Genomic DNA, 26,640 nt, shown 5'->3' with positions numbered 1-26,640 from the left:
CGGGGATAGAAAACTATGTTTAATATCTTGGCAATCAATGTGTTAAGTTTAAGAGCAAACTGATTTATTTTAAACAACAGCTCTTGTTCTGAAAGTCAGAACTCTAAACAGAACAGCTGATTGGATGAGGCCAAAAATATAAGATATCTCATCTCGTCTATCTGCAACATTATTGGACGAGGCAATCCTCCATCTTACCTATCTGCAGTAGGGTCTCCTCCATGCTGTTGGTGGCGGTCACCATGGCAACAGAGGCTCCCAGAGGGTCGCTGTCAGGGAACTGGACGGCCTCGGGGACCACCCGCCTCTCGTTCAGACCCAGAGGACCAGACAGCAGCTCAAACTCCTCCTCACCTGTCAGCTTCTCGTCTTCATCAACATCCAGCATGTCCCAGTCTTCTGTAAGAAGCCAGGACATGCACACACACGTGCACACACACATGGTTCAAATAAGACTCAGCAGGAAACAGATATTTACAATGGCCATTTTATTAACAAATGGAGAACTATACTGTGTACGTTATTAGGGATGGGACAATATAAAAATGTCATGCATAAATTATAGTGACCAAAATAATTGTGATTTACGATATTATTGCGATAATCAAAATATGCTTAAAATTACACTTTTGTTAACTACTTGAACCCCAGCATCCATAGTCTGGGGTGGACATTTGCCAAAAATACCAGATCTACAAGCTCACAACGCGTTGTGAGCTTGTAGAGATTTAGAGACTATCGGCATGAACGGTTGGCGTAACGGTCTGGGCACCTAGATTGGTAATCCAGCCTGACAGCGTGTCGCGGGTTCGACTCCCGATCCTGACGACCTTTGATGTGTGTCACCTCCCCATCTCTCCCCCCATTTCCTGTCAGCCTACTGTAATCTATCAATAAAGGCAAAAAGCCCCAAAAATATATTTAAAAAAAAAACGACTGTATCAAGTATGTTCTTTACAGGTACCAATTCTAGAGGTTTAAGTGGTACCGGATATGCAACAATGTCACGATAAATTAAAATCTCTGCGATACGATTATTGTGTTTTGTTCAGAGACAGTCCAACAGTAAGATATCTTACCTTCATAGACACTATCCTGCTTCCCCAAGAGGTCAGGAGCCTGTCCTTTGTATCTGAAGATGTAGAAAAGAGGAAGGTCAATAGATTAGATCTAAAGGACCCTGACACACCAAGCTGACTTGTTAGGACTAACCGCGACTGAACAGATCACTTTGTGTCTGGTGATCTTTCACGTTTAAAGTAGCTCCAAAAACACGGCACAGACGACAGCTGATGGTCAACAGTTGGCGCTGTTCTCTTCTGTCAGGAGGTGGCAGTAGTCTGTATCATTGCATATCTAGCAGAACAGAGCTCCAGAAAGCAGAAATGAGTCGTTGGAAAGAATGTTCCCGTCAAATTGAACTGTCACGCCTACTGTTAATATTTTTTGCTATTATTACGATCAATGTCTGGGTGAAATGAATAACATTATTGTAACGTAAAATTAAATTTAATGAAAACCGATGCGATCCAGCTGGGTGTTGAGGTTTCTAAATCATTATGGACTACCTTTATGTTTCGAATAGCAGCAATCACAATACCCAAGTGTACAACAATGCCAAGAAAAAATAACATTGGATTATGTTCTACAATGAATATGTGTTTGTAAAAATGTTTGGAACTCATTCGACTTTCACCCATATCATGCTTGTAATTGTATGAGATATTATGTGAGATAAATAAAGACTCAATTGTCAGTATTGAGCATTCAATTTACTGTCATCGATACTAGTTAGGCTACTGTACCAGTGAGTTTAGACCAGTATTATTGAATTGCAGATTGGCTCAAACTTCAGCCGGTGTTATGATCCACGGTACAAGGACCAACTTTAAAAGGTCTTAAATGATCTACAGCGTTCAGATGATAGTTCGTAGTACCTTTCCACGATGGGGACTTTGGCCTTGCATTTGATGGCCAGGTACTTCTCTCTGCAGCCGCCACAGAGCAGGTAGTAAGGGTTGCCGCTGCCGCACTCCCCTCCGAACCAGCCATCCACGTAGGAGCCATTACTACGGTAACCCTGCCGGTTGGCACTGCGGCCGCAGCCCGGGTGGCTCTTCTTCATGTGCTGGTTGAAGTTGGCCACGCTGGCTTCACACAACTCACACACCACCACCTCGTCTCGCTCCTCTGTCTCACACACATGCTGCACACACACACACACGCACGCACACAAACGCGCACGCACGGATAGACAGGATACAAAATCAGTAGAGTTGTTAGGGTTCAATACACAGTAAAGCAGGCATGCCGTGAGATTAAACACAAAAGCTTGAGTGGGTCAATGAGAGCTTTTGCATTGAAGATCATTAATAATATATTCACTTAAAACAACCATCAACCGGCCAGTTGACATTCATTATCATTCATCCAACACCAATTAGTGAACCGCAATTAAATATTTCATCTTTCATTGCATGCTAGCTCAAGCTTCTTTTGTTGCGTGGGGTTTCAGTTCAATGCGTCTCATTTATATAGTTGCTAAGAGACATGCAAAACTCATATGTTTATGCCACAAGCAATTATTTAAAACAATAATTAATACTAAGAATGAATAAAATAAAATCTTATGGATGTTAGGCTTGCAAGCTAAATAACAGCTGTATCTCTGACACTTTGTTATCCCACAAAAGGTTGTAATGTCCAGGAAAGCAGTGTTATCGTTTAGTGAATCTGTTCATCATGCATGTATGAACATAATTTATCTGCGTATTGTTTAGAGAATTAAACCGTCACCATGCACGTTTAACGTTACCTGTTTATTGTTTAGACCACTGGTTCTCTATGTTGGTTTCTGGGGACCACCACCGGACCAAATGGCCCCTTATGCGTCTGGAAGAGTGTACAAATGGAGCACACTTCCATTTGTACGCTTGTGACAATTATTTTATTTTATCCTGCTTGAACTAAGCATGATATGTGTATTTGATGTAATTGTTTAATGTATCATGTTGGAAACAATGAAGTGACTTTAAAAATATGAACATTTCCAGTTCACGTAAAAAATGGTAATTACTGTGGGTGATTGATTCATTGATGCCACTTACAGGGGGAGGGGGGGACAAGAGGTCAGCGAGAGGTTTCTGACGGAGGCACGGCAGGTGAGATAAATCCAAGCTTTCTTTTCGGTGGATTACAAATTAAGGGGTACCCTGAACTTTAACTTATCTTTGGACCGTTTCATGCTGAAGATTGTTTTCGTTGGGAACTAAGGAACTAATAAACAGTCCCGCGTTAATGTCCGAGTGGCCTCTTCTTGTTCCGCGCTACCGAGAAAGTCTATTCTCTAAGTTAAATAAGTACTGAGGATATAACAGTGTAGATTGTGGTTCAGCTCCATATTAATGAATGCAGCCGGCATGGACGCTCCACTCGAGCACGTGAAGATTTCTTGGGAGATTTCCCCCCGCTCGCATTCTCTGTGTGTAGTTGTTGCTATATACATTATATAGCAACAGTATATATTGCTACATACAGTATATAGCAACGTTCATTAAACTTTTTTTTTTTTTTAAACAGGATTTAGAAGGCGTTTTTAGAATCTGCCTCAGGTCTAATTCGGTTAATTTAACACAATGGTTCCATTGGTACACTCTCTCAGATTGAGTTAAGAGACCCGTAAGCGTCCATTTGTCCCCCTGGTGGTCCCCGGACCACACGTTGAAAACCAGTGGTTTAGACAATCTGCTCAGCATGCATGTGTGAACATGCTATCCGTCAGCGGACAGGTCAAAAGCGTTGGGAAGTGGGAAGGAAAAGGTGACAGCGGCTCAGCTGGCCGTAGCTTAAAATCACACACACCCATGTTGGCCAGTCCAGTACCTCCGGGATCCACATTCCCAGAATGTCGGTGTCGCTGGCCAGGTCCTGGCCGAACATGGCCTCCATGGTCTCCTCGTCCAGGTCCATCTCCAGCTCCTCGTCCAGGTTGAAGTCGTACAGGGCGCCGGGGTCCTGCTGCTGCTGCTGTTGCTGCAGTGCTGAGACGTCACGTCGAGACTGGCTGTGATGGGCCTGGACCGAGCGGTACAGACCGGCTGAAGAACAACGGGTGAAGAGTTAAAGAAAGACAGAGAAACGCCAGCAAGTTAATCAAATTATACTATTGATTATAAACACAATAAGCGATAATCGATTTTAACACATTGGGTGCCAAAAACGTAGATCTACGTTTTTGCAAATACACCCGTGAGTGCCATAACCGTAGATCTAAGTTTTTCCAAAAATGTGCCGTTTTAAAAAAGAAATCCACAAGAGGGCGCTCTAACGCAACTTAGGAATGATCCTAGGACACTGTAAAAAGATATGGACGGATGTGACGTCATCCCCAAAAAACGGACGTCCATCCGCCCCAATGAAATGAAATGAAAAACACTTCTATGTCCATATCTTTTTTTTTTTGTCATTTTCGATGGGCGATCGCTCTAAAATGGCAGATCGCGGTAGAAATGTTATTGTTCCAGTCGATAGACGGACCCCTACCCCATCGCCCGGATACTATTTTTGGGCGGTGAAACCGCCCCTATATGAGGTTTGGATATTTGCACACCAAATCCTGCGCTGTGATTGGCCACAAATGTACCCCCCTAACCCTGCACCGTGATTGGCCAATCACAGTCTATTCAGGACTGTGATTGGCTAGGGAAACATGACACATGTGCATAGTCCTATATAAGAAACCATAACTTAAAAAAAAAAATAGATGTGTTTTTTTAAAGTTATGGTTTCTTCCATCACTTCTTCCATCACTGTGATGACCACTGTGACCACACCACCCACTTCACACTGGGTGTGATTTTTTACATCCGGGTCCTATTTGTGGCTTCTGCCGCTGTCTAAACATCGCCAAGGCACGGTAAAAACGCTGGCACTCTGAGGATGATTTGGATGATAATACCGGTCACTCAATGTGTTAACTCTCTCAGTGCCAGACCCCGAGTTATCCCGAGTTTTTGGGTTATACCCTCAGTGCCAGAACGAGAAATCCCGAGTTAAAAAAAAAAAAAGAAAAAAAAGTTTTTTTTTTTTTTTTTTTGAAAAAAGTGTTCTGAACCCAAGATATCATTATCTGAAGATTTGCAGCTCCATCCACTCTTTGTTTAACCTAAAACTGAAAAAGGCTGTATCTCGCTTCCTAAGCACTTTTTATTTTCTTTGAAAAAACCAAAAAAAAATTCTGGCAAAGTTCGCAATAATTTTTTTATTTCATTGGCACTGAAAGAGTTAATAAAAAATAATCGATTTGGCGGGGGAAATTGAGATGTATCATTTTTTTCTTTCAAAACGTAAAAGTAACCGATAATCACTGAGAAAATTATCCATAGTTGCAGCCCTTAACACCAGTGACCGTATTCAAATGGCGGCCGCTTTGCTCTCATAGTACGTCACACTCGTTTGTCTTTATGTGGCGTAAAATCTAAATGGCCGCTGTGTGAATACGGTTATTGTGGTCAGCGTTGAAGACAAGAAGCACTGGATGTAGGATTCTGCTGTCTCCAGGAGGTTCTCACCAGCACGGGCCAGGAGCGTGCGAGCAGCCAGGTCAAAGCGGTGCTTCCTGCTGACAGCAGAGCGCCCCCTGGGGGGAGGAGGACCACTGGAGGCTGATGGACTTTCCTGCTCCAGACCTTCAGGACTGCGAATGACATGAAAGATGACATTTAAAAGATGAAATTCACCTTTTAAATTTAATATTTTTAAAGAAGAAAAAAGGGATTTCTCCAAAGACAAAGCATAGGGGGTATGAAGTGATAGAAAAATCTAAAAACAAAACAAAACAAACACTGATCATGAGAAGCCAACACTGATTCAGCGCATCATGCCTGTACCATGGATGACATGCTAAAGATATGCTAATGTCATTAGCATTTCAAGCTTTCAAGCTTACTTTTAAGCTTGTAGATTTTGGTTAAAGGGAAGATGTCACTTAAAAACCGCCTGGGGTGCAATGACTCCAGAAGTGTTTTAAAGTTGCTTGACTCAATATTTAGATTCATTTTTGGCTGATCCAGCCAAAAACAAGCCTATATCTGGAGCTGGGTGGAAATCAAGTCAAAGACCAAGTTTGGCAGATGGTAACTGCTGTGCAATGGTACCATGTTTTAACTTGTATTAATCCATGAGGGGAAAATTGGTTCTCTGCATTTGCCCCATCCTAACAATCAGAAGCAATGGTCAGCCACCTAGGGGCACTCGGGGAGCAGTTCAAACAAATTTCTACTGAGCTGTGTGGCAATGTCTCGTGCCAAAAATAGCCGATCTACAAGCTCACACGACATGTTGTGAGCTTGTGGATCTTCTATGTTCGGTGCAATACATAATGTGCAACCAAGTATAACTCAGGCTCTAGGGGTTCTGTGTTTTGCTCAAGGACACTTCGACACGAAGCCAAGAAGAGCCGGGGATCGAGCTCCAGGTAAATAGAGCACAGATTGGATTTTGCAAAGAATTCAACAAGCAAAAAACACAAAATTGTGACAAACTGTTTTTTTGTTGAGTTTCACTGTGGCTACGCTAACGACGGTACCTCTCGCTGAAGCCCTCCTCCATCTCAGCGGCGTCTCCAGGAGAATACAGGTAGGTGCTCCTCTCCAGGGATTTGCCTCCTCCGCTGGAGGCCAAAGCACCGTCGCCTCCTCCTCCAGTGTGGGGTTCATCGTCCTCCTCTGTCGCGGGGTGTTCAATCATCCACATGGCCAGCACCGTGATGTTCTGGGCGTCTGCCTCTCCCGGAGCACCTAGTGCGTCAACAACTACCATCATGTCACGTTTAACACATTGTGTGCCAGAGGTTTATTAAAATAGGGTACATCTAGTGCCAGCATATCTTCCATCCACTTACGTTGATATGTTTTGTGCTGTAGAAGCCCCGTTGAGGACGCGCATGTAAACAAAGCGTGCGTGCGAGACGGCGGAGGGTCCCGACTAACGCCTGGAACAACAATATTTCTAACGCGATCCTCCATTGCAGAGTGATCGCCGATCGAAAACGGCTCACTTCCACCACGTTAAAAAGAAATGGAGATATTAAGCTTTTAGTCAAGGAGTTAACATTGGAGCGGACAACCGGAAGCATTTTTGACATGGATCCACATCCGGGCACTCCTTCTTAGAGACTCCTTGGATGATCCCAAAGTTTCGTTAGAGCAGCCCACGTGGGAAAAATATACATTTAAAATAATGGGCCAAAAACCGTCCGGACCGTTTATGGTACATAACGCATAGCTTCTCAAAAACGGTCCGGACCGTTTATGGCACTCAATGTGTTAACCACATGAACCCTAGCGCTATTCTTGGCATGTCATAATTCCGTTTGGCGAAAATAGGCAAACACCAAGATATTTGGGGTAGAGAGAAAAAAGGAGGGGGCCAAGTACAGGCCCCTGGGGGACCCAGGACAATGAGTATATAGGGTTTAAGTGGTCCCTGTGCATGGTGGTCCCTATTACATTAAAATTAAATTTTTCGACCCCCAGGTGTCCTTGTGGGGATTCTGGTGGGTCTCCAGCTAAATTATTCATAGTGAGTTACCAAATGGAACCTTAGAGGTTACGGGGGTCCGAGGCTTAATACATACAAAACTGGGGGTCTTCTGTTCTATAATGCAGGACTTCTATAATGCAGGAAGTTAGTGAGCCAGACTCACCGGTGGCCTCCAGAGCTTTGGTGATCTGGCGAAGAGAGAATCCCATCTCTAACAAGGGCACGGTGATGGCAGGGGGAGGCGGGGACGTAGACAGCCTGCTGCTGGGGTCCGACAATGCTGGGAACAAACATCCACAACCATTAGCTGGGTGGCTATACAGCAGCCATTCCCAACCTGCATGGGCTGTGAGGATACTGCAAGTGGACCCCAAATAATTGGCAAAACGCTTTTATTAAAGATTTTATTGATAATAATATAGCATTTTTTCTTTAACCCATTAACTCATTCACTGCCAAGGACGTCATTTACGTGCAAAATCCAATTCTGCCAAGGACTTAAAAAACCCTTGTAGATCTGCTATTTTTGGCAAATCGTGAACATTTGTGCAAATCTTTGCATTTTTTTTAAATAAAATGTTTCACTCAAATCTTTGCTTCTCGGGGTCCCTGAAACAAATATTTTGAGATGGAGGTCCGTGGCCAAATACATGCATACATTGAACACACCACTGTAACAGTTTTTTCAGAAAACTGTTAGGATTTAGAAGATAAAAAAAAAAAATCAGCCTAAAGGTCTAAATGGGTTAAAACCTTGAACATTTTTAAATGTTGATACCGATAAAAAGGAACTTAAAGTATACTTTGTTAGTTCATTAAAAATAAACATGTTCTGAAAATGCTCGCGGCCCACCCATCTGACCCCTTACTGTAGGTTGGGAACCACTGCTATACGGGTACCTGTATGTGTGCTGTAATGCAAGTGTTATACTTACATGTGCCTGTTCGGTTCTGTGGTCTGGAGGGCTGGGAGTCAGGGGAGGTGAGACTCTGTCTGCGGCCCAGCTCCTCAGAGGGAGAGGTGGGCAGAGAAGACACCGGAGGGGTCTGGGCCCGACGGGTTGGAAGCAGAGCAGTGGTCGGGTAGCTAGAGAACATTTGCCTACACAGAAAAAAATGCATACAATACAGTATCAGTGTGTGTTTGTACATAGTTAAAGGAGAGATCCGCCCATTTTAAGTGTTATCTTTGATGTGTCGCTAATCACTCACCATCATTGAAAGGGACGTTGAGTTATTTCAGAGAGTCCCGTGTCGTGCAGTCTGTCGACCCCCTCCGTTGGCATAATGGGAGCCCGTGTAAGAGTGAAAATCGTCTATTATAACCGATGCAAAGTTAGTATTTTCTCTACTACTGCTCATTGTGGAGTCTCATGATACTCAAATGTGCACTGAATGTCCCGAACGAGCAATCGTTCATGCAGAACGAGATGATGCTGGTTGCTTACTTCTTCCACAGACGCCAGGTTCTGTGGAAGAAGTAAGCAGCCAGCGTCGTCTAGTTCTGCACGAACGATAACTCGTGCGCGACTTTCAGTGCATGTTTGAGTATCATGAGACTCCACAATGAGCAGTAGTAGAGAAAAAACTAACTTTGCATCGGTTATAATAGACGAATTTCACTCTTACACAGGCTCCCATTATGCCACGGAGGGGGTCGCCAGACTGCATTACACGGGACTCTCTGGAATAACTCAACGTCCATTTCAATGATGGTGAGTGATTAGCGACACATCAGAGATAACACTTAACACATTGACCGCCAGAGGTTAATCTCATAATGTACTCACCAGTGCCAACGTTTTATTGTTGTTTTTTGTTTTTTTCACGTTGCCATAGACCTCGTTAAAATCCTTAAGATTGAGCTCTGCACTGTTTGTAAACATCGCGGAGATCTCCCTGCGTGTACCAGTCCAAACCACGTGTCAAACGGGGCATCCATGTTGTAGTTAGAACGGTTTAGGTTAAACAGTGATCAGCGAGGAGAAAAACTACAATCGAAGAAAATGGCGTTGCAGTGTGCGCTTTAGAATGGAGTCCTATGGGATCGGCAAAACGTGATCCCGAATAATTCCATTTCCGGTGGTGTTACAATGAAATGTGCCGTACTAGAAAATTGAAAAAATGTTTTTTTTTTCGAAAAAAAGGAAAAAGCACCACAGCCCGTAGGCTACGGGATCGGCGCTTTACAGTTGGATTTATCGGCCCGTAGGCTACGGGCCTGGCGGTGAGAGTGTTAAAATGTCCGGATCTCTCCTTTAACATAATAGTAAAACAAGACCAATAACGGCAGAAACAAGTGTGTACTGTATGATCAGGTTCAAGTCATACTTTGTGCTCTACATTTAACCCTTTTAACTATTAGGAGCAGTGAGACACAATGCAGTGCCGGGGGACCAGTGCCTGGCTCAAGGGCAAATAATTTATGCACGTGACAATAAAGGGGGACCAGGAGTTATCCTGGTATAGTAATGCCTCATTCCACCATTTCTTCGGTTACTTTTTGTTTATGAGCACAGTGAAATACACAACTCCACCAGACTGCTACAAGTAATGTGATAATGTGATGTGGACCATGCACAATTAATAATGTTATAATGAGTAATACAGTAAGTAATTAAGAGCAGAAACAGAATCAGTATCATGTGGGTCTGACCTGAGCAGGCTCAGGGGCATGACGCCTGGTGACTCGGTGGCAGGGACGGTCTCGGTGTCGGTGACGGGTGTGGTAGCGGTGGTGGTGTCCTCCAGGGAGGAGCTCATGAAGGAGGTGGTGCTGGATGCAGAGGGGCTGGTGGTGACCGGAGTCTGGGCGAGCTGCTCGCCTTCAACCGCCTCCCCCTCGCCGTCTGGCTCACTTCTCGATACTGAGGGAGCAGAAGATGGGAGAATTAGAGCAATGAAGTTAGATATAACATACAAGCAGAAAACAGCTAGTCTGGGGTCATTGTGCTGTCGTCGTCGATCATGGTGTTCACTGTTCAGGTTCTGTTATTGTGTGGTTGAAATAGGCTCTCTCTCCCTCTCAACTCTCCCTCCCTGAAAACTTGCCCCCATTGCCCATTGATACGTCACAGCCTCTCAAGCTAGACCAGGGGTCTTCAACCTTTTCAGGCCAGGGACCCCCAAACTGATGGGGAGATGGAGCAGGGACCCCCTACCTCGTAGGGTAGGGGGGGCTACCACATATATTGTATATTTATGTATACAATTGTTTTGAGTATTTTTATATCTAAAGTCCCTAAAAAGCCAATCTTAATTACTTCCTGTAAACGAAAACGTGCTGCGTGATGACATAACGCAGCCTTCATGAATATAAATGAATCTTGATTACATGCACCTGTTTGATTCCCATAGCTGCACGTTCTTCAAACACAGCTGATTTTAATTACAGAGATACTCCGTTTTGAATCTCATTGAAGATGAGTGTATTACTCATTTTAAACTTCATCTGCACACTAAAATATGTATCTGAAAACATTATAGGTTAGAAATAAGCCAGGTAGTAGCAAACGTGCTTCACTGGCCGTCTCTCTCTCACTTGTAAACAAACACTAGCCGTGTTGCGCACGGCTGAAGTGATTGAGATCCAACGTCCCATAGCCTGAAGGGATGGGACCTTCTGATTGGTTTAGAGTCGGTTGAGCCGACGTTTCAGACTGAACCTTCAAAATAAAATGACCAAAAATGTCACTGCAGCGCGCCTTTAAAGACAATTTGACATTTTTTTTTTTTTCAAACAAAAATATTGTTTAATCAAACAACAATTTCGCGGACCCCCTGCAGTACCTCCGCGGACCCCCTAGGGGTCGCGGACCCCCTGTTGAAGACCTCTGAGCTAGACTATTCCACAATCTTCAAATGCGGCATAGTCATGAAAGCGGTAAAGGAAGTTGTGATCGTCCATCATTTCCGCTCACGAAAACAAGTACAGTATATTTTCTGTAATAAAGCTTGTGTGATGAGCATTGAAAAGGGTCTCAGGTCTAAAAAAGCAGCAGGATGGTTCTCAACGTCGAGTCGGGGGGTGAAGGAGGTCCAAATGGACCCTTACGGGAGTGTACAGGTGGAATCAAATGGACCTGCTTAACATAGATTTTACAGTGTAGATTGGGATCCCAGAAAAAGAAATGCTGCGAAATGTAGATCCGTGGTCTAATGCTTATACAACTGAGGGTCCTTGAAATGAAAACGGTTGAGAACCAGTAATGTAGAGGACTGTTCTCACCAGATTTGGACTTTCCTCCGCTGGGGTCGTCCAGCAGTCCGTTGACAACCAGCTTGTAGATCATGGCCTGTGCTCGCTCCAGGTCAGCCAGGCCCAGGGCTCTCTTGATGGGCGAACGCATCACCGCTCGCTTCACCATGTGGCGCATCAGGAACTGCAGGGCGGCTCGCATCTCCACCTCCTCTTGACACACAGGCGACGTGGCCCCTGTGGCGCCGGTGGGCCCAGCGTTGAGGTCTGCATTGTGCCCACTGGGGGCCGCCTCCGGTTGTACCTTCATGTGAGAGGATGTTAAAGAGTTAAGGGCTGTGCACACCAAGCACGTGTTTCTACAACTATTTGTCATTTAAAAGTCGTTTTAAGTGAAGAGGATGGCATAGTCCACACGACAACTGTAATGACAACGACAGTGGGGAATTGATATAGTTTGGATCACTTTCAGAGTGATTTCATGAATGGTAGAAACACTGACAGGCCAATCAAAATCCATGAGGGGGACATCTGGGATGCAATCTGAATCAATTGTAATTTTGTATATTATTAACGGAAATGAGGATACAATTATGAATAGCAGACGCCAGCTGGCAGGGTAGCTGGCATTACCTCAGGTAGCTTAAACTATCTCGCCTTCTTATAATAATCAGAGTCAGATTATCTATATACCGGTATATACCGGTGTCTTTCATGGAGGTGATCTCTCTCTCTCTCGTTCTCTTTGCCTCCGACACAGCTGTACTGCGCAGAGCATATTTGGTGCCACTGTTTACACAACATTATCGTTCATCAGTGACAGTGTGGAGGCTACCTTTTGGCAAACGCCAAAAGGGGAAACATTTTCAACTCTCAGCAACCACATAAACACGCCACACATGTACGGCTGAGCACAGAATAGACACTCAGCCCCTGGTCACACTGACAGTGTTTCTAGCATTACATAGTGTAAATACGTGGTGCTCCCATTGAAAACAATTCAAAACATATGCTGGACACAGCCACTAAAGCTTAACGGAACAGATATTCAAGCACAACATGTCACATTGTGATGTGTTGTTACCTTGAAGATCTGTTCTTGTTGGAAAAGCGACACCGTCGTGTATAAATTAGGCATAACACAAACTGCTCTCTGCCTTGGATCACCAGGCGAAACTAAAGTAGGAGTGTAAACTAAAGTAGAACTACTGCTGTAAGGACCGGGGACTGGGGACAGCTGTACCTTTGGTATAAGCAGCAGTTCCGCGTACTTGCTGCAGCTCAGCAGGGCGCTGAGGGCCTTCATGGCCCCCAGGTAGAGGTAGGACAGCTGCACAGCGTGTATCTCAGACTGGGTGGCAGCAGAGGATGAAGGAGAGGGCTCGTGGCTGCGAGAGCCATGCTCGTGGCCCTTCCTCCTGCTCCCGTCTGCAGGAGTATGTGGAGCTGCAGCGAAGACTGTCTCGCTCGCTCCTCCCGGAGCTTGTTGCTGCGGGCTGGAGGTGTAAGAGCAGATCTCGCTCTCAGACTTGGAGTTGGACGTGGCGAGGGTCTTGACCTCCTCCAGGCTGTGGGACACACGCAGGTCGGAGGCGGCGGCTACGATAGCGATGGGGGCGGTGCCGGTCGTGGCTCCCACATTCTCTTTGGATTCGTTGTGGTGGTACCCGTCGCTGTCGGCCTTGTCGTCGCTGCCGGCCGCCTCGTGACCACCGCCGCCGCCCCCGCTTGTGGCGGGAGGCGCGCTGCGGTGCTTCTTGTCGTGGCGTCGTGCGCTAAGCTTGGCGGTGGTGTCCTCGTGGATGCTGGTGAGGTAGGTGAGGTCCAGCAGCAGAGAGGCCGTTAGGCCGCGGAAGCGCGCCACGTCGAAGGGCAGAGGCTCGCACGGCTCCAGGTTGTACAGGGGAGTGTCACTAGGCGACCAAAAAGTTGGGAAGCTTTAGTAGACGGGAGCGAAGAAGGAGTGAAAAAAGAGACAAAGGGAAGGAAACACAAAGTAAGGGAGAGGACAGGAGAGGCGAAGAAAAGCATGCGTGACAAAGGCAAACTAAAAAACGTGGTCTGTGAGAGTCAGGTGGAGGTTTAGGGAGGATGTCAACTGCTGGTCCAGAGATGGCAATGTGATAATAAAAATGTAGAGGATAATGTGTTAATAAAACGCGCATAGAGGGTAATACAGGGTCTCTGCAGGTTTAGGCACGTCAGCCTTTTTTAATGCCACTTTGAATGAAATTCAAGACTAATTTATAAATAAATAACAAAAAAGAAAATGCAATCACGGGGGCGATTGGAGTATCCACCATCATTCAATTGGTTTAGATCCAGCTGATATATTGCGGGTTTCATCAAACATCAAAACAAACGTCTCCTTGTCAATAGGTTGTTTTGTGATGAAAGGACCCAAACCATACCTCCGCTGAACTCGTCATCTCGCGGATAGGATCAGTGCTATTATGATGCTAATGCTAGTTGTTGTCTTCTTATTAATGTTCCCCGAACATAACAGAAGCAAGTGACAGGCGCTTGTTCCAGGTCTGTCGCTGTCTGTGGCATTTTTAAGACCGTTAAAACACGAACGTAAGACTTTCTTTGTCTTTTCAAGTCCTCTATAAGGCCTTATTTTCACATACATTAATTTAATATTCCACGGAGACCCTGGTAATGTGTTCATAAAACATGCAGAGAGGGTAATGTGTTAAACCATGCAGAGAGGGTAAATGAAGTGTGGGAGGATGTAAAACAGTGAAAATAGTATTTCATGATTATGAAAGCAAGTGCAGAGGATATGGGAGAGGCTAAAGCAGAGTTAATACAGCCAAGTGAACACATGTTCAGAAATCACATCCAACCACAACATATCTGTTTACACATTTCTATTGGCATGAGGTTATACTGATGATAATCATTATGCCTAAGGCCACAGCACCGCTTGTTCCACATACCTTACAATGGAACATCATGCATAGATAATATAATCAAGCCATAGAAACAAACCAAGAGACAAATGCACAATAAAAAAGACACTGGTGAATGTATGTAATAAATATTTAAGGCCAGTTCAATTTAATCTGCACAAAAATAAAGATGTCCAGGTAAACGACTGAAATATCATTGCTGTCGGGCAGAAACTCTCTCCATATTTCAACTTCTTATGTTTTCTCATAAATTGATGTCCTACTTTGTCATACTACAGAATCACACAAAAATAGCAAAAATAGCTTCTTGTAGATTTTTGAAATGTTTCAAGTGGTTTAAGTGGTTAAGTGTGTCTGTGGGTTCTAAATATTGAACAAATTAAAAGTATTAATGAGAGCTTGTGACTCCAATCCAATAATAACTACATTGGATCCGTTTGAACACAGGTTCAACAGGTTTCCCACCCGACGATGATGATATACAGTAAGACCAGTACAATTTTATCTGCACAAAAGATGTCCAGGTAAACGGCGGAAACATGGCCTTTGCAAATGCCCCACCCGGCCCCTTGGATACCTGATGGTAATCTCCGCCTCATCCCACTGAACCTTGGCCGACGTGCTCCCCTCCTTCACTACGCCCAGCAGGGTGGCGTGCCGTCCCGTCTGCTTGTGCACACAGCGGCCTCCCACGCGGAGGCCTGCGTCCGCGCCGCCAATCACAGCCAACACAGGCCACACCTAGGGTTAGGTATTTTACCATTAAGATTAATTGTCACACATTTCCGTTTGCAAAAATTAAAAAAAATTACACAGGGCAGATATGACTACTAACTTTAATTTATAAATAAATGATGGACAATGACCGGTACCAATAATCAAAATAAATAATGTACTTTGGCCAAAACAGGCATATAGTAATTTTATACTTTCAAATTCGTTATTTCAGAAATATCTATATATATATCTATACCGATCTACAAGCTCTGATCTACTGTACAAGCTCACAGTTCGCAATGCGTTGTGGGCTATTTCCGCAATTTTTCAACAGATGAATTTATACATATGAATGGTAACGATTCTGGCGAAAATGCAAAGATAATTGCGATTATCTGAAATAATCGCGATCGGACAATAAGGTAATAATTGTCACAGGGCCTAGCCACACCTCCGTGCACAGCGTCCTCAGATGATGGTCCGACAGCTCTCCCAGGCCGTGCTGGCGCCCGTGGCGCCCCCTCTCCTCCTCCGACCTGGCGGGTGTCTCTTGACTCTCCCTCTGGGCGTCGTGCTCCTCGCGGCTCTGCACCGAGCGGCTCTTCTTCAACCTCTGACCCCCTCCGCCACCGGGGCCGGTGGCTTCTCTGAAGCAGGGTTTGATCTTGTGCAGGCGTTCGGTCATGGTCTTGTTGATGCGGTGGGTCCAGTGGTCGGTGCGGTGGAGGATGCGGATGAGCTGCGTGGTGGCCTCAGCCAGCACGGTGGCCACGGGGCTGCAGACCGGGTCGCCCGGAAGGAGGTCCCTGGGGGTGCCGCGCATCTGCATGTCACAGATCTTCACCTGGAATGATAACGGTTCACCCACGGAACGGGATTATAAACACATGCATGAGACTTGCAACATAGCAAAAACTACTATGGTAAAATATGATTCACCGGTGCATGTGTCTTATACAGTGTGATAGAAGTAGGGATACATGCACTGGGATGAATTAGCTTTCTTTGAGCTGCAAATTCAGTACCACTTAAACCCTCTATACTTGATAAAACGGACCTGTAAAGAGTGCATTTGCTACGATCTTATTTCACACAACACAAATCAATTCGCCAAATATAGCTCTCCCCAGAATGGGGATGCTGGGGGTTCAAGTGGTTAACAAACGTGCCATTTTAAGTTTTAAGCATCAATATTGTTAATCGCAATTACTTTTGCGACAATAATTTTGACATGTAATTTTCATATCGTCCCATCCCTAGATAGGACACCTGCACACTCTTGAAAATTTGTATAAATATAGTGTACACCCAGGGACAAAATGAATTAACTAACGTAGTAGACTTTAAGTTCCATTTAACTATCACAATGAAAACTCATTTTTCAAGGTTTTAAAGAAAACTGATGTCATTTTCTCATTAATTGTTTAATATTAATGTTATATTAGCATTAAAATCGTAGTGTTTTGGCAGTTATTCGACAGCCTACAGTTTGGGAATAACTGCTCTACATACAACGTGTAGCAGCCATGTCTCTTACCTTCTCCCCAGGGTTACTGCTGTAGAACATCACACAAGGATAGAGCTCAGTGGCGTCCACATCTTCAAAGGCCAACTTGGGCTCCTGTGCAGACAACAGTCACATCACTAACAGACCTTCCATCTTAACCCATTAAGACCTAAGGCTGATTCTACAAATGCCTTCTAAATCAGTAGTTCTCAAACCTTTACGTATCAAAGACCCCCAAATTGATATATACTGTATATATATGCCTGCGGACCCCCCGTCTGAAAATGTTTTGTGCCAGGGAGCCCCCAAAAGAGAAGACTTTTCCAGCATTTTCAATATTTTTCAAAAATATAAAAAATAGCAGATGTACAAGTTTGCAGCGCAACCATTGTTCTAAACCAATGTTCTAAATACTAAGAGTGTGTCACAGTATGATTGGAAAACCAGTCAGATTGAAAAAGGTGCACTCGTTTTCACCAACGGAGGCACGCCATCTGAAGGGGACTTGAGCCACTTGAGGCACCACAGAGGCAGCTTAGGCGAACGAGTCACCGTGCAGAACGTTGCGAAGTCACCTTTAGCCGACTCAGCAACGTCTGAGTTATGTCCCAACAACGACAGAATCGTAATCAGAAACGGATGTCGCTTCACTGTGAATAAAGTTTATTTTGTTTTTTCTGTTTTTTGTGTGGTGAATAACTTTTTTATAAATAGCTTTAGTAGATAGATCTTTATTTGATCCCATGGGAATTTAGGTCAATAAAAAACACAATATTGAAGACGAATGAAACACATTGAGCGTTTTGCCAATATATATATTTTTTTTATAGTCAATATTATTTTCTTTTATAGGTTTTTATTACTGTTATTTAGTATTGCTGTATTATTATCCTCTATCATTCTTAACACTAGGGCTGACTTCATGGACTGATCCCCAACTTGTCCCAAGTTGGCATGTCACAACTGCGTGCTGTACTGAAGTCATAGACTTGCCCCAAGGACTAAAGGCCAGAGTAGTCTACAGCAGCATTTCTGTTTGCAGGCGGTGCCTGACAGGTCAGCCTGATGTGGGATCACTCCAAACCTCTTCAGACGACGAATCCAGTACAGCGCTGCTGAGCCTTTTTCACCACGTGTGTGGTGCGTGTGCTCCACTTGAGGGGATTGGAGTTCCTTGGCCTGCTGGCCGTGCACAAGTTGATGGTCTGGAGGTGGAGTTGATTTTTGAGTTTAACAGCAGAGAGACAAGCACGCAGAAGGGGGCGAAACATGTTTCTTCTGTCTTCTGTTCCCAGGTCCAGAATGGAACTCCATTCTTCAATGCTTATGTAATCTTCATTCATCCATTGCACAGGTGATCAGCCTGGTTTTAACAGAGCCCTGTTAGTCAGCATTACTTGCTTCCACCGCTCATGACAAGGACATAGGGTTTAGTAGAGGCCCTAGGAGGGGTCCACGCGTACCCTCTTATTTTTTTTTCTAGTTTCGATTTTTGGCATCCATAGGACCTCTAATATAGGGATTTTGATGATCCCAAGAAAAAAAGTGGTCCAAAGTGTGTTTTTTTCAATGTTTTATTACCCCTATGAGACCTGCAGGATTGATGGCTGAAATGCCAGCGAGACTGTCTTTCGGAGACTGTAACACGCTCAAATTTAGACGTAGCCCAAAGATAGAGATACCATTTGATTCTAGACAACCTCAGGTTTCTAATGGGACCAACCTTGTCATGCTACCTTGTCGGGAAGGGGGCTAAATCCCTAAGGATTCAAAGTTAGACAACATTTTGTCGAGGGAAAAACGTCCATCACTGTTTTCCAAATGGTCCCCTGAGCTGTCACCTTGATATAAGTGAATTGAAATGGGTTACATGTATACCTACAAGCCTCCCCTGTACTTAAATGCCACATTTATGCCAATCTCATGCAGTTTTGGGCAAGAATCATGCAGTTTATTGCATGCAGTACAAATATGTAATTTCCGCCTATTGTAAAAAGGAGACCACTTTACTGTATCTATAGCTGTATGAGACCACTGTACTGTATCTATAGCTGTATGAGACCACTGTACTGTATCTATAGCTGTATGAGACCACTGTACTGTATTTATAGCTGTATGAGACCACTGTACTGTATCTATAGCTGAATGAGACCTCTGTACTGTATCTATAGCTGTATGAGACCACTGTACTGCATCTATAGCTGTATGAGACCACTGTACTGCATCTATAGCTGTATGAGACCACTGTACTGTATCTATAGCTGTATGAGACCACTGTACTGCATCTATAGCTGTATGAGACCACTGTACTGCATCTATAGCTGTATGAGACCACTTTACTGTATCTATAGCTGTATGAGACCACTGTACTGTATCTATAGCTGTATGAGACCACTGTACTGTATCTATAGCTGCATGCATGAGACCACTGTACTGTATCTAGACCACTGTACTTCATCTCTTTCTATATTAGACCACTGCATCTATAGCTGCATGAGATCATGTACTGCATCTTGACCACTGTACTGCATATAAATACCACTGTACTGTATATATAGACCACTGCACTGTATCTATAGCTGTATGAGACCACTGTACTACATCTGTAGACTACCTACTGTATCTATAGAATGCTGTAATGTATCTATAGACCACTCTAGTGCATCTGTAGACCCCTGTCGTGGTATGTAGACCATTGTAGTGCATTTGTAGCCCACTCTATTGCATCTGTAGACCACTCTAGTGCATCTGTAGACCACTCCAGTGCCTCTCTAGCCCACTCTAGTGCACCTGTAGACCACTCTATTGCATCTGTAGACCACTCTAGTGCCTCTCGAGCCCACTCTAGTGCACCTGTAGACCACTCTATTGCATCTGTAGACCACTCTAGTGCACCTGTAGACCACTCTAGTGCACCTGTAGACCACTCTAGTGCCTCTCTAGCCCACTCTAGTGCATCTGTAGACCACTCTAGTGCCTCTCTAGCCCACTCTAGTGCCTCTCTAGCCCACTCTAGGGCACCTGTAGACCACTCTATTGCATCTGTAGACCACTCTAGTGCATCTGTAGACCACTCTAGTGCATCTGTAGACCACTCTAGTGCCTCCCTAGCCCACTCTAGTGCATCTGTAGACCACTGTATTGCACCTGTAGACCACTGTATTGCACCTGTAGACCACTCTATTGCACATGTAGACCACTCTAGTGCATCTGTAGACCACTGGCGTGATCTGTAGCCCACTCTAGTGCATCTGTAGCCCACTCTAGTGCACCTGTAGACCACTCTAGTGCATCTGTAGACCACTGTAGTGCATCTGTAGACCACTCTAGTGCACCTGTAGACCACTCTATTGCACCTGTAGACCACTCTAGTGCATCTGTAGACCACTGTAGTGCATCTGTAGACCACTGGCGTGATCTGTAGACCACTGTAGTGCATCTGTGGACCCCCCCCCCCCATTGAGTTGTGTTGAGTTGAGATGCAGTATAGTGGTCTATAGATACAGTACAGTGGTCAATGTATGTGGTCTATAGATGGAGTACAGTAATCTATATATGCAGTACAGCGGTTTAGATTCAGTATAGTGGGATATAGATGCAGACAGTGGTCTCATGCAGCTATAGATACAGTACAGTGGTCTCATGCAGCTATAGATACAGTACAGTGGTCTCATGCAGCTATAGATACAGTGGTCTCATGCATGCAGCTATAGATACAGTACAGTGGTCTCATGCAGCTATAGATACAGTACAGTGGTCTCATACAGCTATAGATACAGTACAGAGGTCTCATACAGCTATAGATACAGTACAGTGGTCTCGTGCAGCTATAGATGAAGTACAGTGGTCTCACACAGCTATAGATACAGTACAGTGGTCTCATACAGCTATAGATGCAGTACAGTGGTCTCATACAGCTATAGATACAGTACAGTGGTCTCATGCAGCTATAGATACAGTACAGTGGTCTCATACAGCTATAGATGCAGTACAGTGGTCTCATGCAGCTATAGATACAGTACAGTGGTCTCGTGCAGCTATAGATGAAGTACAGTGGTCTCATACAGCTATAGATACAGTACAGTGGTCTCATGCAGCTATAGATACAGTAAAGTGGTCTCCTTTTTACAATAGGCGGAAATTACATATTTGTACTGCATGCAATAAACTGCATGATTCTTGCCCAAAACTGCATGAGATTGGCATAAATGTGGCATTTATGTACAGGGGAGGCTTGTAGGTATACATGTAACCCATTTCAATTCACTTATATCAAGGTGACAGCTCAGGGGACCATTTGGAAAACAGTGATGGCCGTTTTTCCCTCGACAAAATGTTGTCTAACTTTGAATCATTAGGTATTTAGCCCCTTTACCGACAAGGTAGCATGACAAGGTTGGTCCCATTGGAAACCTGAGGTTGTCTAGAGTCAAATGATATCTCTATCGTTGGGCTACGTCTAAATTTGAGCGTGCCACAGTCTCCGAAAGACAGTCTCGCCGGCGTTTCAGTCAGCAATCCTGCAGGTCTCATAGGGGTAATAAAACATTGAAAAAAACACACTTTGGACCACTTTTTTTCTTGGGATCATCTAAATCCCTATATTAGAGGTCTTATGGATGCCAAAAATCTAAACTAGAAAAAAAAATAAGAGGGTACGCGTGGACCCCTCCTAGGGCCTCTACTAGTTGTATTTTGAGAGGCAATTTCTTTTGGGTTTTTTTTTTTGGCCGAAGGTGCACGACCCATCGAAAGTGGTGGGCTACAGAGTAAGAGCACACACCAAGAAAATAAGGCTATGGTGTCTTCCCAAAGCTAATCCCGGATAGAGGCACTTGACTGCATAGTAGGGGTGAAACGGTTCAGTTGCAGTTAGCCCATGGTTTGGTTTTTTATCTCAGTTTTTGGGGTCATGATTTCGGTTTGGTAGAGGTTGGGAAAAAAAAATTCTATGAAAAAAAAAAAACATAATTCATCGGACAACGAGCTCAAGCTAGTGAGACCAGATGACAATTTAACTACAAAACTGAAAATCTGCAATTCACAAGAGCCGTGGATGTCGAACCATACGGTTAAATATTTGACCGAGAACAGTTGCACCCCCTACTGCATATATCATACAACATACAAGTAGTATGTTGTATGATATATGCAGTAGGGGGTGCAACTGCAGGTCAGGGGGAATGCCTTCCTTGTCCTGGATTTTGGCCTTGACATTCTCAATGTTATCACTTGGTTCAACCTCTAGGGTGATGGTCTTGCCAGTGAGGGTCTTCACAAAAATCTGCATGTTTGTGTAATTTGAGTCGCTACTGAGAACCAGAAATCTTCTTTCGTAGACTATCAACCACTCTGAAACAAATACTCAAACTGCAATTCTTGTCCTGTCTCTGTCCCTTTTATGTATTGCAGGTGGTGATGTCACAGTTCCAACCTCATATGACACATGGTGATTGGCTGAGACACATTGTCAATGTCACAGTGCGGGCTGCAACACATTGAGTGCGTTGCTGTACTCACTGTTTACTACTGTAGACTATTAATTAAAACTAGGTAATCATGTGGATCTCGGGATCCATATAGAAACGGTGTGGCTCCAGTGTGGGTCTTGGACTTCATGTGGCCAGCCTGAGACATCAGTCTGAGACATCAGACATCAGTCTCAGGCTGGCCACAGCCTGAGACATGACGTCAGTCATCTATAACATCTATGACTTCAAATTTGAGCCAGTTTCAGAGCGATCACAGCCTCATTGACTTCCTTTACTAGATTTAAGTTACACTTTCAAAAAGAAGAGAATATATTTCAGAAGGTTGACATCAAGCGGATTGCTTACAAGAATAAAGAATAAAGCAGAAATATCAACAGACAACACCAATTTGATCCAGAATGCCATCCTCCCTTCGCAGCAGAATAACCCGCTTTCACAGAAGCTCAACAACATTTTGGAGACCAGACTTCACAAGACCAGGAAATGCTTTAGGTCTTGAAGGCATTGTCAGTGTTGTCATTGTCAGTGTTCTTCACAGAGAACAGTGTATGCACCAGGAGAAACCTCATAAAATAAGGATTAGCATACCCCTACTTTGCAACCAAATATTAGTAACATGTTGAATTGAACTGGATGTCTGACCTCTCCGTTCTTGCCAAAGGAGACGGTCCTGGCCTCCATGTCCAGCACGCAGGTGATGAAGTCTCCCTGAGTGAAGCTGCTCAGCGTCAGTGTCTGCTCTCCATTGTGGTACAGGTTGCCGCTGTAGGCGCGGTACAACCACATATCTGAAGTGGTGCGGTGGTTGAAGTCGTGCACAGGCCAGCGCGACACTCCCACGCACGTGCCTTCGTTGCCCCGGTTCTCTTTCACGATGTAGAACTGCGAGGAGGAGCGGACAAGGTGGGAGGAGAAGACAAGGGAATAGAGAGGAAAGGAGACAGATGATAACATTTTACATTAGGGGTGTGCCGATACACTAATTTCACGAAACGATACGATACGATATTGGGCTCACAACTTCGATACGATTTCGATACGATACGCACTTTTTTATTATGAAAATATATGGGGGAGAAAAAAAGCAAATGCAAACAAATAATTCTGTTTTTGCATTATTCAGACATGCAAACTTGTAGCTTTTCAGCTACAATAGCCGTTTTGAATCCAAATAGGGCAATAGGTGTGACACCTGACCCGAAAAACCCTTTTCACTTCGGGGCTGTTTGCATGCCTGATTATTATTATTGTAAAAAAAATATATATATATATATTTTTTCCCCAAAACGATACATATCGTCACGAAAACGTATTGCGATATATCGCGGGACGATATATCGGCCCACCCCTAATTTTACATGCAAGGTCGGTGGTTCAAGGTCACTCCTTGGCTGTGTACATGTTACTCATTCTGTTTTTCAGTGCTACCGTCGTCAGTTCTCAGACTGGATTTAACACATTTATTAGTTCAAGTGCTACTATGGCACACACACTGCTTTTTCTACCACAGCACGGTGCCACCAATAGCAGCGACAGCTGAACCACCCAACTTCTTCCATATCTGTGAAATTAATGTTAACTTTACAATGTTGGATTTATCCAACTTATGTATCGAATAACCAATGTTGCTGGCCGCCCTGCTTCCCTACCCCAAACACAGCTTTGTGTATATGTTACAGGGAGATTGGAGAACCAGGGAGATTGAAGAAGGAGCGCTTGTTTTCAGGCAATTCTGTAAAACCAACGCTAGAGGGCAATGCAAGCCAGACAAGAGGGAGGGTGCGTGTGTGTGTGTGTGCGTGCGCGTTTGTGCGCACACGCATGCACACACATACATTCGCACACACATGCGCACACACATGCGCGCGCGCATGCACGCGCCCGTGCACACACGCATTGTTTTAGTTTCTCCCCGACACACACACACACACACACACACACACACACAGTGATCCATGAAAAGAACTATTTTGTCCCTATCGGTTCACAACTCGGACGGCGCTAATTCGACAAGCAGAGCATCGGCCGGTCAGTGTGGGCACTCGCGCCTGGAGGCGCGAGGGCGTGCCTCCTCGGCCTCGAGCTCTGCTGAGTCGGCGCGCCTCCGTCATGGACAATAACTATTATCACGTGGGCGTGTGAACGCGTGTTCAGCGTTCCCCTAGCGTAGCTTCCTAGTTGCTACGTGGGGGGGAACAACAAAAGATAGGTCCGCGTCACATCAAAGCCCCGCCTCGCCCCGAAGCCCCGTGCCTAATCTCCCTGTGACATATAGACGCTTGGCCAAACCGGATGCAATGCGGTGGATTCAAACCCTCAGACTATGCAGTGGCGGACAGGTACTTTACCCCCGCGCCTCCCGAGCGCCTGGCCACCACAAATTCTATAATGTTAACATCAACACAAGCAGTATGTTAAGGGGGAAATGGCTTTGTGTTCTACATACTGTATAAACCCCAGTTAAGTTTCACTTTTCTTTTTTAATGGATTGGATTGGCTATCAGTTCTGCCACGTCAGTGCGGCAGCATTCAGTGACATCTCCTCTACATCATGCAAAGAGGAACCTATCTTCACAGTACATAACATACACAGATTACATTTCGGGAGCTTATGCAACCAATTTTGAGCCCTTACAAGTACCATACCTTCCACTGATAGCATCCAGAGGAGATGCCGGTTGAAGCCAGGCCGTAGCCTTTCCCTCCGCTGCCATGGGTCAGACCCTGTCCGTTCTCCACCACGCAGCACTGGGCCTTCTCTGGGTCAAAGGACACTTCCTGAATGGGCAGGTTCTCATCCTCCTCCTCGCTGTCTCCCTGCACATAAATTCAACGCAAAGTCACTCAAATGGATAACAATGTACATTAACCACTTAAACCCTCTATTCTTAGTCAAATGGACCCGAGTAGCAACTGTAGTTGGACCAAATCCATCGTTTTTTATTCAATTACTCGACATAATTGATTTAACCACATTAATCCTAGCATCCCTATTCTGGACATGTCGCTACAGGCAAACATTCACCAAAAATAGCACATCTACAAGCTTGTAGATCGGCTATTTTCAGCGAAGATATTTGGTTTGGAGGTAAAAAAGGAGGGGACCAAGTATACTGTAGACCTCGGAGCCCGGTCAATGAAGTTTATAGGGTTTAAGTGGTTAATAGTAATGTACAGAATTGATTTAAGCTCAAAGTACAACATTAGGTAAAGTTATCTAACGACTTTAAATAGCTTAATATGTTTATCCACCAGTGAAAAACATTCATTTAAATGCATGTTTATGTAAAAAAAAAATATGAAAAAAGAGAACACACACACACACACACAAAGCATTCACATTTTGGTGACGTAGGGGGAAAAGCCACTACTTAACAGATTATAAGATAGCAAAAAGTATATTCAATCAATTGTCTGTCGATCGATTGATAGATAATTCAATCAATCGTTTAACCCCTCAATGTCATGTTCTGTAGGCACATTCACCTGTGACTTGAGCTCGTGCACCTTCTCTTTGATCTGCAGGGTGTGTTTGGCCTGAGCGATGGGAGCTTCCCACATACAGTCTGACAACAGAGAGAAGAGCCGCTCCACTACCTGGAAGACAGCGAGAGAGAGAGAGAGAGCTCACATACTGTACATGATACAGACCTTAACCACATGAACCCTATAGCATCCCTTATTCTGGCCATGTTATAGACAAACATCTCAAAAAATCTATCTACAAGCTCACAAAGCATTGCAACTTTTTGAGTGAGTGTTGTTTATGCTTGACACAAGTTAAGGCAAGCTATGTCTAACTTATTTTCAAAATCCAATTCCATGCATTAATTGTATATTCACAGTGCTTTATTATTGTGTAGGGTTACATATCTATACAGGGTCCCCACACATTTTTAGCAATGAATTTCCAAAACTTTTCCAAAACTTTTCCAGAATATTTAGCCCAATTTCCAGGCCTATATAACAATCATTCAGCGCAATAATGTGTCTCTTACTCCTATGTACAATGCCCAAAGATAGGCAGTGTAGCAAAAATAAAGCATAGAATATAGAATAGTACAATTTCATTCAAAATTTCGTGCAAAATTAGGGCATAGCTCACTGGAAGACTCATTATGGCATCCGTATGACTTATTTTATTTAAATAATATATGCCATCACACAGCCCGTTCGGCGAAAAACTACTTATGTTACATATTTCGTGTAATGTTATACATGTTTATGAAAATGTTTTGTATTAACAAAATCAATAGCCAAAAACATAAA

The 26,640-nt window shown here is 44.2% G+C and overlaps 1 protein-coding gene across 17 annotated transcripts in view; it reads right to left on the bottom strand.

Annotated features, from left to right (window-relative positions):
• herc1 (HECT and RLD domain containing E3 ubiquitin protein ligase family member 1) overlaps positions 1–26,640 on the bottom strand; it is a 108,517-nt gene that overhangs the window by 39,002 nt on the left and 42,875 nt on the right. For 6 of the 17 annotated variants that reach the window (XM_080437128.1, XM_080437138.1, XM_080437129.1 and 3 more), the window contains exons 33-49: positions 25,858–25,968; positions 25,018–25,188; positions 23,014–23,253; positions 16,910–16,993; positions 15,824–16,216; positions 15,233–15,396; positions 12,984–13,677; positions 11,771–12,044; positions 10,199–10,409; positions 8,478–8,644; positions 7,706–7,822; positions 6,587–6,812; positions 5,571–5,695; positions 3,862–4,097; positions 1,938–2,206; positions 1,080–1,132; positions 199–399 (exon numbers count right to left, since the gene is read on the bottom strand). In XM_080437128.1, coding sequence (XP_080293254.1) covers positions 199–399; positions 1,080–1,132; positions 1,938–2,206; positions 3,862–4,097; positions 5,571–5,695; positions 6,587–6,812; positions 7,706–7,822; positions 8,478–8,644; positions 10,199–10,409; positions 11,771–12,044; positions 12,984–13,677; positions 15,233–15,396; positions 15,824–16,216; positions 16,910–16,993; positions 23,014–23,253; positions 25,018–25,188; positions 25,858–25,968 — 3,736 coding nt within the window. The remainder of the gene's footprint in view (positions 1–198; positions 400–1,079; positions 1,133–1,937; positions 2,207–3,861; positions 4,098–5,570; positions 5,696–6,586; positions 6,813–7,705; positions 7,823–8,477; positions 8,645–10,198; positions 10,410–11,770; positions 12,045–12,983; positions 13,678–15,232; positions 15,397–15,823; positions 16,217–16,909; positions 16,994–23,013; positions 23,254–25,017; positions 25,189–25,857; positions 25,969–26,640) is intronic. The other 11 variants (XM_080437139.1, XM_080437140.1, XM_080437130.1 and 8 more) reach the window with 4 other exon arrangements.

The sequence above is a fragment of the Gymnoscopelus braueri genome, assembly GCF_963280865.1.
Source record: "Gymnoscopelus braueri genome assembly, chromosome: 1".
NCBI lineage: Eukaryota > Metazoa > Chordata > Actinopteri > Myctophiformes > Myctophidae > Gymnoscopelus > Gymnoscopelus braueri.
This window is presented reverse-complemented; position numbering and strand designations above follow the sequence as displayed.